Source organism: Pistacia vera, unplaced genomic scaffold, assembly GCF_008641045.1.
Source record: "Pistacia vera cultivar Batoury unplaced genomic scaffold, PisVer_v2 Contig212, whole genome shotgun sequence".
NCBI lineage: Eukaryota > Viridiplantae > Streptophyta > Magnoliopsida > Sapindales > Anacardiaceae > Pistacia > Pistacia vera.
This window is the reverse complement of record NW_022196016.1, coordinates 1,774,319-1,786,413: the sequence shown is the minus strand read 5'-3', so window position 1 is coordinate 1,786,413 and position 12,095 is coordinate 1,774,319. Positions and strand designations below refer to the sequence as shown.

The 12,095-nt window shown below is 34.9% G+C and overlaps 1 protein-coding gene across 1 annotated transcript; it reads left to right on the top strand.

The window, feature by feature from the left end:
- Positions 1 to 7,117: 7,117 nt before the first annotated feature.
- LOC116129453 (protein LIGHT-DEPENDENT SHORT HYPOCOTYLS 4-like) lies at positions 7,118 to 8,782 on the top strand. The gene is made up of 2 exons (XM_031415192.1): positions 7,118 to 7,565; positions 7,835 to 8,782. The coding sequence occupies exon 2, from the start codon at positions 7,880 to 7,882 to the stop codon at positions 8,489 to 8,491; it is 612 nt and encodes a 203-aa protein (XP_031271052.1). The 5' UTR covers positions 7,118 to 7,565; positions 7,835 to 7,879; the 3' UTR covers positions 8,492 to 8,782.
- Positions 8,783 to 12,095: the final 3,313 nt, after the last annotated feature.

Below are 12,095 nucleotides of genomic sequence, written 5' to 3'. Positions count from 1 at the left end.
GTGAGTTAACCAGTTAGTGATAAGAGGTGAGTCGATTTGACCAAAAATAGACTCGTCTATTATGTGGGATCCTTAAATCAACAAAGGGTGATCAGTAATAGACTATACAGGGTCCTATAAATTGACAAAAGGGTTTGTGGACCGATAACCTTTAAACCTAAATCAATCGTACCTCAATCTAGCATTCTCCATAATTATCGATTTCGAGCATTTCACAAACATCCAACAAACTCGTTCTTATATCATATTAAAACTAATGCATTGTTACTTGCTTCAAAAATATATTACATTCTCATGTCACTTTCACAAACCAATTTATCGGAACATGTACAATCATCAATCTTGAAATTAAACAAATATACTCATTTAATTAGTTAATTTAAGCAAAAATTAGACATCCACATTTTACTTCTACTAACATACCATAAATTTCTTTCTTTTTTTTTTTTTTTTTTTTTTTTTTTTTTAAGGTTTTCAGTGAAAGAGAAACAAAATAACACCAACACTTCTAAACTAAAATAATTTCACAAACACACTTCAAACATCCATCATTTCACCCATGTTATTGTGTAAAAATGACCCCCTTACGGGATCTTTTAATATGCACATTCAAGTTTTTGGAACCTATTAAATCCTATAATTATTAAAAGCCCCTTTATAAACAGTGGATTTGTAATAATTCAAGGAAGTATTTATAATTATAGGGGGTTTTTAATTATTTTCAAAATACTGAGATATGTTCATAGTAAACAATCCTAGAAGGGGTGCATAAATAAACCCCAATTTTATTTTATTTTTATAAAATATATGACCTTTACACATATAACATGAAAAAAACGACATGTTTCTTTGTTAGTATCACCTATACTGTTTTTGTCATAACAAGACTTTATATTGTCATAAAATTATTTCTAAAATTTTCGTTTCTCGAGAATTGTGTTAAAACACACCATCAAATTCTCGTCTCTAGGTATCATTACTATATTTTGAAAAGAAGTTGTAATAATTTGTCATCATACATATTGAAGATTTTTTAACAGCAACAATTAAAAATAATTACATAAGATCAAATTCGTTTCACAAGTGAACTGATTTCCTGGTTGAAATCCTATGGCCGAATCCCTAAAAGGAATTAAACATTTTTTTTAATGTCTACTATATATATATATGCATTCTAGAGGCTTAAGACTTAAGCAGTCAATCAAGATCAGCCAGAGTTTGCCGTTGGATGAGAATGTCATTCCACTCATCATGCAACTCGGAGAAAAAAGTCGAGACAATTATTCTACCCATTTGGTACACAATTTTTCAGCATTTTATTCTCTATTCTATCCAAAATATACATTTATTTTTTATTCTCAAAATATTATCTATATTATTCAATTCTTTTTAAACTCCCTAGATTTGTTAATTTAATTAACACCCAAAAAATTAAAAAATTAACAAAACACCCCAACCCTATATTTATCAGATTCCGGTCACCACCCCCCGGAAGCTAGTCAGAATCTGATATAATAGCGCACTGTCGGCTGGATCTAGCCAGTAGTGTGCCGAATTAGCCTTTTCCAGCCAGATCTTTGGTCGTAACTAGTCGTCAACAATGGCCAAGATATGGCCGTCATTGACCATGAAAGACGCCATATCTTGGCCGTCGTTGCAACCAATGCAGCTAATTTGGCCGTCATGACCAGACTAGTCGTAGATTTGGCCTTTTCCGGCCAAATCGACCGTGGATCTAGCTGGAAAAGGTGATATCGGTGCACGACTTGCCAGATCCAACCGTCGTACACCGACACGTGACTTCGGCCACCCTCCGACTGTGGTGGCCCGCTGTCGGTATTTAATGGGTGGGTGGGGATGTTTTTATTAATTTTTAATATTTTTATTATAAGGTGTTTAATAAAAAACAAACAAAAAGGAGTATTTTTGTTAATTTCTAAATCCTACATCGTAATAACTACCCAATTTTACTTTTTTCAAATATTATTTTAAAAAGTATCATTAAAGAACCAGTGCACCCTATAGTATTTTACTTAATTTTATCTAAACAACACATGCCTCCCTGAGGTTTCATGGGAAGCACTTACCCCCCATTTAAATATATATATATTTATTTATTTATTTTATAGTAAGTTATGGATATACATATGAATAGAATCTTTTAACTTAAATTCATTATTTAAATTAGACCACAAGTTCATAACTATTTATTTATTGCAATCTAACGGATATCAGACAAAAGTAGAAAAAATTATTCAATTTAAAATGTAATAAATAAAAAGAAATGTAAGTTAAGAGTACATGGAGGATTCCAAAAAATCAGGGGGGTTAGGAAATCCTGGGGAACCAATGTTAAATACCCCGAAATAACCTGACATGATTGAAGGCAAGTCAGCATGTAGTGATCACTTTAAAATTTCAACTTAAATTAAACGAAATTCACATTTAGAAAATTTATTAAATTAATGGATATTTTAAACTTCTTTTTTTTTTTTTTAATTTACTTCAAGTCTTCACTAATTAATTTTACTCCCTTCTTTATAACTATTATATAGTTAAAATATATTTAATAACATATTTTCTTATCATTCAATTTGCTTCTATATATATTGTGTTTTCATTAATTGAGAGATCATAATTCATAATTATAATTACATTATTATAAACAATTTAATTTATTAGAATCAACGTTATAAGAACACTAGGTTGAGGTTGAATTGACCATTTGGTAGATAAACCAAAAGTAACATGACACATTATTGTTACAATGTTATCTCTACTTCAAAAGAACTCAATATATTGCAAGTCTTTAGTATTTTAATAAAGTGAAGATTGTAAGAAGGTGGAAAACAATGTCTATCAAGTCCCACAACTGCTAATAAGGATGGTCATTAGAGCTCTTCCTGACCAATAGTTCTAAGATTCCGAGGATTAGTTGAGGTGGCTTGCATTGGTTCGAACACTCTCGATTATAAAATAAAAAAACAATGTCTTAAAATCAATAGTCAATAACTTTTCATATGTGGTTTTAGCTAGTCACTAGACCAACACTTTGGACAACCCTAGTAGTTTAAGCTTAGTGTATCATCACAAATTTTGTTTTGTTATATAATACTAAATGTATTTCAAACTTAGATTTCTTACCATATTGAGACTCTTGAGAAAATTATCGTCTTCGTTGTCATCTCTCCCCAAAGGAATGCTAATGGGTAGGGTTTAGTATATGTATTTTTATTCTCCTAAGCCAACAAAAAACATGAAAGAACAGACACATTTCAGATGTATCATGAATCTATTATTTTTCCAAACTACTTTCTGTTGAAACTTCGTATTCACATATAAGAATTTGTTCCTTTTTTTTTTGTAATTCATTTGAGTTTAGTTCAAAGTTTGACAATTGTTTGCTAAGATCCAGAAAATCGTCCCAAGTTTGTTTTACTTTTTTGGTTATCTTTGAAACAATCTAGAGTAATACAAAATCAAGGCAGAAAGCACACACAAATAACAATCCAGTAAAGAGAAGATATATGCACGATATACCGTACTCAGCCAATTGACAGACTACCCCAGCAGAGTAAATATGGTTGAAATACTATCTCACCTCTCTCGTTACAATGAAGAGGGTCGTCTCAAGTACATTTGTGACTCTAGACAATAGTTACTTTAGAGACCTTCTAATAATATAAACATATATTGAAAAAATTATTTCAAATTTATTTTTCTTACCTTTTGAGATGAAAATCACTAGGAAGATGGACGACGACCGACAGCTAACGGGGTCAGGTTGGGGGGTTTTTGGAGAGCATGTTGGAGAGCGATGGTTGGTGAAATGAGTAATTTCCAATGCTAGGATTGACCGAAAAGGCTTTAGAAGTCGCGGCCCAAAAGGTATCGGTGGCCCGCAATTGGCAGAGTAAACAATGAGGTATGATAGGGTTTTGTGAGGGGCTAGAGTGGAAGATGGTGTGTCGAGGAAGGCAACACGCCGGGTACATGCCGAAAGGCCAGAAATGGCTATCATGCGTGGTGGAGTTAGGTTGCGAGATTAGTAAAAATTGGTCAAATCGAGGGCTATCAAGGCTGGGAAAACACTTGGAAAATGATAAGTAATGATTCTGGTCGATTTTAGTGAGAAATCGACCGAAATCCCGAATGGTCGACGCAAAGAGGTATGAAGATGATTTGTGAATGTCAAATTTTGGGATTGAATTGAGATGAGTAATTTGATATATGTAAATGACCATTTTAGCCTTTCATTGTTAAAATATATTTATGTGTTAATTTAGGTGTAAATTAGAATATATGAACATAAAGGTATAAACTTGCTATTTCATCAAACTTGGGTAAGAATATGTAAAATGTTTATATAAATTTGAGTCTTTTTTGGCTTTCTTTTTAGGGCCTATTGGACCTACCTAGATAAAAAAAATTATACATTTTTTAATATATTAAAAAAAAATTATGAAAAAAATTGGGCCTTTTTTTACCCTATTTTTGGAGGCCCTAGTGTCACGGCTGGGAGTTTCACACCCAAAAGGCTAACCTATTAGGTGGAGGGACTCCCCCCATTTATAAGCCCAAGACCTCCCCAATACGCTTCCAATGTGGGATTTGTTACATTCTCCCCCCACCCAATCCTGTGACGCCCTCGTCACAGGTGGGGCCCCTGCCTACCCGTCCACCTCACTCTCGTGTGGACCCATAATCACACGTGGACCCCCTGCGTGGGCGCTTGATGGGACATCGAAAGACGGATTGGGTCTACTCTGTACCACTTGTAACGACCCAATTGCTTCCCTTCGGACTCGTTCGGCCTTAGGTGCTACTCTCCCGACGATTGCCCTAAGTCAGCCTTGCTTGCTCACGCTCCTAGCCCTACAATAGAAAACACTCACAACAACTCACAAGAGATGCTAGAAGAGAACTCTTTTACTAATTGAGAGAACTTTACAATTCTTGATGGTTTGGCCAAATGAAGGCCTCCCCCTTCCCCTTATTATAGTAGTTTGAGTATACAATGAACGGTCAAGATCTCTTGAGATCAACGGTGGAGATTTGCTAACTCTAAACTACCACCTACCAACTACTATCTACCAACTACCACATTAATTACAATATTCTAGCATATACAAGAGTATTCCGGAAGCTTCTTGATTGTTCTTGTGACGCACACCAAGTGTTCGATGAAATGCTTGAGAGGCGTCACACTAGGCAAGTGCCTAACCTGCCTACTCCTTGAGCTGGCCTGACAATAAAAGCAATATGTCATATGATTTGCTATCACTCACATATGAGAAAAAAAAAAAAAAGTTTATATACTAGGTTTAAAGAGTAAAACCTAATAATACAATGATTCATTTTTACTAAGCCCAAACCTAATTAAGAATTAAATTCTTAAAGAAATCCTAATTTGACAACTTCAACAACCTCTTTAGTGTCTAGGTTTATTCAGACTAAATTGTCATCCCTACTTCGTGACAAACGACAGGATTGTAGTGCACAACCACCACTAATGAATTGTGATCACTCTGCCACCGATCTACAAACCCATGGAAAGCACTTTCAAGTTCAGCAAGTGCTTTCTGAATTTGTCGTATCTTAATTTTCAAAGGTTGTAGAGTCCATGCACATTTATAGCAATTCATCAGGGTCCTCCATGACAAAAAATTTGAAGGAAAATTTAGATAATGAAATATATATCCAAAATTTATATCCCAATTGATAATTATAAAATTTACATGGGTGAGAATTTTATTTTTTTTAATGACCGAAGGTGTCCGAGCTAACTTACGCGCACGTCAACTAATCCCTCAAGACCTTGAAATTATCGACTGAGTACAAGCTCCAATCTCCAGCGGCCACCCCTATTAGCAATCGTGGGGACTCGAATTTAAGAAACCATGTTAGATCCTCCTCTTGTTTTTTTACCCTCAAGGTATTAGAGTCTTACACCGACTAGGCACGCTCAAGCCTACTGGTTTATAAGAGAGTGTAATCCTCCCATTTAACAAGGTCTTATTAGGTGAGGAGTTAGACCCACCTCAAATTCTATTATGGCATTAGAGTTAGACCTAGTTGAGCTGAGTGTTTGACCAGTGAGTGAGGAGTTAAAATCAACAACTACCTTCATCAACAAATATGACCCAACATATGGGCTTGACTGTGAGTGTGAGTGTTGAAGCTCCACATCGACTAAGCACGCTTAAGCTTACTAGTTTATAAGAGGAGTTAATCCCTCTATTCAACAAAATCTCATTGGGTGAGGAGTCAGACCCATCTCAAATTCTATCACAAGGGGACTCAAACTTGAGAGACCATATTAGATCCTTCTTTTGGGAGACCATGTTAGATTTTTATCTTGCTCTTTTACTATCAAGGAGAATCGTATTTAGGAGATCATATTAAATACTTTTTTGCTTTTTTATTATCAGACCACCTAACGGTAGAATGGTAGTTCATGGGTGAGAATTCATAATTCACTTTTTATTAATAAAGGAAGCAAACAAAAAGGGTATTTGATGATATATATATATTAAAACTTAAGGGGTTTGTATTAAGAATGAATAGTATTATTCATTTGGAAAATATTTATTGTATGTCCACTTGACTATAGCTATAATTATTGGAAGAATTAGAATTGCTGAGCATCCTGCTGCCACCTGGAATGTATTGTTTGTTACACTATAGCGTTCCTTTCCATAAAAGCCCTACTCAAGTTTCTCGTCACTTACCCATTTCCTCTCTCTTTCTCTCTCACTTGTATGAATAGTATGAACTGAGTTGCTTCCCCCTTTTTCGGAAAAAAAAATGTCTGCCAAACTCTAAAAACTAAGCTCTTTAGCAAAAGTCACCACCAACATCATCACCCTTTCAAGGTTTCTAGGATTGATCAAAACAAAGATTGCAGGAAGAAACCCATCAAAAAAAAAAAAAAAACTANTGAATAGTATTATTCATTTGGAAAATATTTATTGTATGTCCACTTGACTATAGCTATAATTATTGGAAGAATTAGAATTGCTGAGTATCCTGCTGCCACCTGGAATGTATTGTTTGTTACACTATAGCGTTCCTTTCCATAAAAGCCCTACTCAAGTTTCTCGTCACTTACCCATTTCCTCTCTCTTTCTCTCTCACTTGTATGAATAGTATGAACTGAGTTGCTTCCCCCTTTTTCGGAAAAAAAATGTCTGCCAAACTCTAAAAACTAAGCTCTTTAGCAAAAGTCACCACCAACATCATCACCCTTTCAAGGTTTCTAGGATTGATCAAAACAAAGATTGCAGGAAGAAACCCATCAAAAAAAAAAAAAAAAAAAAAACTATAGCTTAGCCCTACTATATATATATACCTTATATTAGCTATCGTTTTCCTCTTCTTCTATACAATCCTAATCTTCTTCTTTCTCCAAAGCGAAGTCCTCTCTCTCGTTTCTTTGTTATGGCATTATTGCATTATTGACTCCCAGGAGAGATTTAGCTGTGATTAAACACGTTTTGGGTATCCACGAACAGTGACAAATCAGCAGTCTTGACCTCTTTCATTCTGGAAGTAACCTAATACTGGTAAGTACTTCTCTTCTCAACTTTTTCTTTTGTTTTACTCTCGTTCTCGCTCATTTTATTAGTGATCCATGTGAATCTCAAACGAAGCCTTCTTCTGCATCTGTCATCCTTCATGAACAGTATCTTCCTCTGTCTAGTTTCAGTTCTTTCTTCATCATTTTAACCCTTCAAGCTTTAATCTTTCTCCGCTACTGTCACCTCACACCTCATAAAAACTAATACCTTCAAGGCTTCAACATAGATCAGCTGATTTTCTCTCTACTGTGCAGCTTCCTTCAAGCTTGTTGAACAAAAATCCTTCAAGATCACAAAATATGGAGTCGGTTCAAGAGTTTGATATCTCAAACACAAACACGGCAATCATAACAACTCCCACAAAAAATCCCACAGCTCTCACCATGAACACCTCCTCCACCTCAACTACAGTCTTGTCTTCACCGCCATCATCATCCTCAACTTCTTCTCCCTCCACTCTCAGCCGCTATGAGACTCAAAAGCGCCGAGACTGGAACACCTTCGGCCAGTATCTCCGCAATCACCGCCCGCCTCTTTCTCTGGACCGCTGCAGCGGGGCCCATGTCCTTGAATTTTTGAGGTACCTTGACCAGTTTGGGAAAACCAAAGTACATACCCAGCTCTGCCCCTTCTTCGGCCATCCGAACCCTCCCGCCCCCTGCCCCTGCCCACTGCGCCAGGCCTGGGGCAGCCTCGACGCGCTCATCGGCCGTCTTCGTGCCGCCTTTGAGGAGAACGGTGGCAAGCCTGAGGCGAACCCCTTTGGAGCTCGAGCAGTCAGGCTCTATCTGCGAGAAGTTCGTGATTCGCAGGCAAAAGCAAGAGGAATTAGCTATGAAAAGAAAAAGCGAAAGCGCCCCCCACCGCCCCCGTCCAGCCTCCCGTTGCCACCTTCCAGTGGAACTGCATGAATGAAAGAAGAGGTCCTAAAGATCTCACATAAATTAGCCTTTCATGGGTATGTTATCCTACATTAATTTATGTATGTTGCATGATCATCTTTCAGTATTTTTATGTCTTTCTAAATTATATTTCAAGTATGCTTATTAATTAGATTGGGAGATATTACCACTGCTATTGGCATTGTAGATGCCATTTTCTTTGATGAAAACAGTAATGGTGGTGGTTTATCTATCGGTAGAAGTTGTAATAGTTGCAGTACTATTAAGATGTTTATGACTTAAACATCCAATACCTTGAAATGTACCTTGAAAAGCCATTTATGACGAGTAATAGATTTGCGGATCATGTTGTGTGTCCTTTTTTGATAATATTTATTATTACATTACAGTTTATAAAATATAGATCATTCAGGTATTAATTAAAAGGAAGAGTATGCAAGATATCATCACTCAGATTTGTCAATTACTATTCTTGCTTATTTTTAGTATCATCTATGTAGGTCTCTTTTACTTTACTCCTTTTTGTCTTCCTGTCGTCACTGCTTTTCATCCACTGTTGAGATTATATGTATATTACAAAACTTTTTATGGATATAGAGTGAAGAAAGAGAACTAAGCCCTGAAAATGCTGACGTTCTACCAGTAACTTAACATTGAAATGGAGTTTCTGCAATGGCATACTCATTTGAGTGAAAGAAGAGATTGTATTTTGACATAAATGTGGCAGTTTTGGTTGAGTTTTAGCTTCAACTTAGTCATCAGTCAACTAAGTAATAATAGCTTGAGTCTTTGTCTTGAATGATTCATATTGGTCTCATTCTATTATCTAAGTCCACGTCCCATTTCTCCATTGTGTCATATCAGTCTTGGATGTTTCCCAATGAGGGGATATCATTAAATAAGTGAACGACCATGAATATGATAACATGAACCTCTAATAAACAGTGCCATCCTGCAAGCTTTCCACTAAACGCATTAGATGTTGGGAAGAAGTCAAGCACTATCTAAGACCACAAATTTGTGATTTAACACCCAATCTACTAAACAAATATTAGCTACCGACAGCCAACAAAATTGCCTCCCATGCCTTGCTCGTTGCTCATTTGCTAGGATATTTAGACATGTTATTAATTTCTGATTTAACAAGAAATCTATCTTATAAGACATATTTGCTTCACATTCTTGGCTGAGTAGTGTTGACTTTTCTTCTTTTCCTTTAAATGCATTAATTTTAGACTAATATTGTTATAATTTTGATGCTAGATGTGATCTTCTTTTCCAAGTGTATGAATGTATGTTGTTTTTCTTTGTTGGGTAACTGGCTGTGCCTTGTGATTTAATAGACATAGCAACTACCACAACAATATGTCAAATAATTAAGGATCTATTTTCTTTTGGTTGATGTAGGATTACATCAAGATGTTTCCATATCTGAATTAATGGACCGATTAAAAATAGAAATAAATTATTCATTATGCTATCATATTAATTTTAAATTGCTTATTGGTAGTGGGCTGACTCCACCAATCAATTATATTTGTATGTCTATTACAAGGGGCTATTATTTTATCAAATTCGGTTTTTATACTATATTATATATTTATGATGGTGAGGGGGCCGCGTTGATACTGGATCTTCCTTTTGTAATAATTTCTTGGCAAATAATTAGGGGCTAGAATCAACCGAGAATGATAATAAAATCATTAAAATTCTTGTCTGTCAGGAAATTACAATTCCAGTGTTAGGTTATATTCTTTTGCGTGGATGCCTCTTTCATTGATGGAAACGCTAATTGTGGGAAATCGAACAAAACTTAATTAGGCTCTCTAATACTCTCAATGGTACTTAAATTCTATGTATTTGTGGATTAAAATGTTCGACCGAGAATATGGAATGTGTTTATTAGGTACCATTCCTTCAGATAATGTTTCACATATAGACCATGTAGCGTTTATTGGTATATGCTTCATCAGATTGCCTGGAAACACTAAATATAGCCAATGATCATAAGGTTATTTATATTAACAAATGGGGAGTCTTGTTGAAAAAATTTGCACCTCAGGAATTGTTTGATCAATAGAAGTTCAAATTACTTCTATATAGTTGAATGCGAACTCATTGTCTTGACCAAAACATGATTTATTCGAACTTTTAACAGGTTGAAAGAGAACATCTAGGAAGCTAACTTATAGGAGCTACTTTGTACCTAACAGGAGAATTTGATTACAAGCAAAGCTATCGGAAATATTTTTGCCTTATAGCTTTATACAGTTTTAAGTTCATCAGATCATTTACGACTTCACTTCAATCATTTTGGCATTCAAACTCCATGAAAATTAGTACCATAAAATTAAAGATCTGATATAAGACTATTGTAATTTGAAGTAATAAACTACGCTGAATCCTTTTGTTTTAGGAGTTTTCTCCTAGATTATAGGTTGAAGCTTGAAGGCCGTACATAGTTAGTAATTGAATTGCCTAAAAACCTCCATGACATGTGATGACCTACTTACATAGTGTATGTTATTAATTTAAAATAAAAGCTTATGGATATGTCCATGTGAATTTCCCTATTAGGAAACTAAAGTCCTTTGCTGATCATGGTATCATAATATCGTAATCAAGACTTTTAATTTATTTGGGAACGTTAATAGTATTGTCCAAGGTGTACATATTTATTTGGGAACAGACAAGAACCATTGCAAACAAAACTTATTACAAACTGATTAACTGTCATGTGAAAAAAAAAGTTTTTAAAATTAAATTATGAGCCCATCTTTTCCAAGTTAATAATTAATCCTAAATTCTCCTTTCATTTTTTCTTAGTGTACCTCGTAGAGACATGCACACTTATTCAGAAGCATTAATTATTCGTAGATAAATTATATTTCACATTTATCTTGAGGCTTCTAACTAATTTTTAGGTGATCAGAGGTCATTGGGTCCCTAGTTTTTGTCTTTTGTCTGTTTGTTATCCTGTATGCCTGAAACTAAATATTTATAATAATAATAGAGCAAATTAAATCTGACTCGACCTGGTGTACTTTGGGGAGATATTTTCTATTGATTTACTGTCATTAGGTTGTACCCGAGAAAAAAGATGCTTCAGACTTACGTTTCGTAGGAGAGTGGTAAAACTCTTTTCTTATCACATTGTTCATCTTTATTTGATAGTATTCATCTGTTCATCGTCTACAAATTTGTCCAATAAAATGGTGAGAAGTTGAGAAAACGAGCCAATGTAGTATTTATTATAAATTATACATAACTTGTGTATTCATTATTCTTTTGTCTTTATATCACTTCTGTCGTATGCGTCTTTTCTTTCGATATTAGGTTGATTATTTGACTTTCATTTACACAAATATATATATTGTGTATCACATGTGTTTATTAAAAAAAGGGTCAGTAGTGAAAATCAGTAAAACCATTAAATGTCGGATCATACACAGTTCATAGCTTGATAAAGTCTCAAAACCGTACAACTGAATAATGTTTGTTTGACATTACTCATCTAGAGGCTGCCAGGCAGTGTGTGGATGGGCAAAGGGCAGTTGTGCTTCAAGCAGCAAATGATATATACATGTTTTTCAGATCTCGCGTTTTTTTCGAA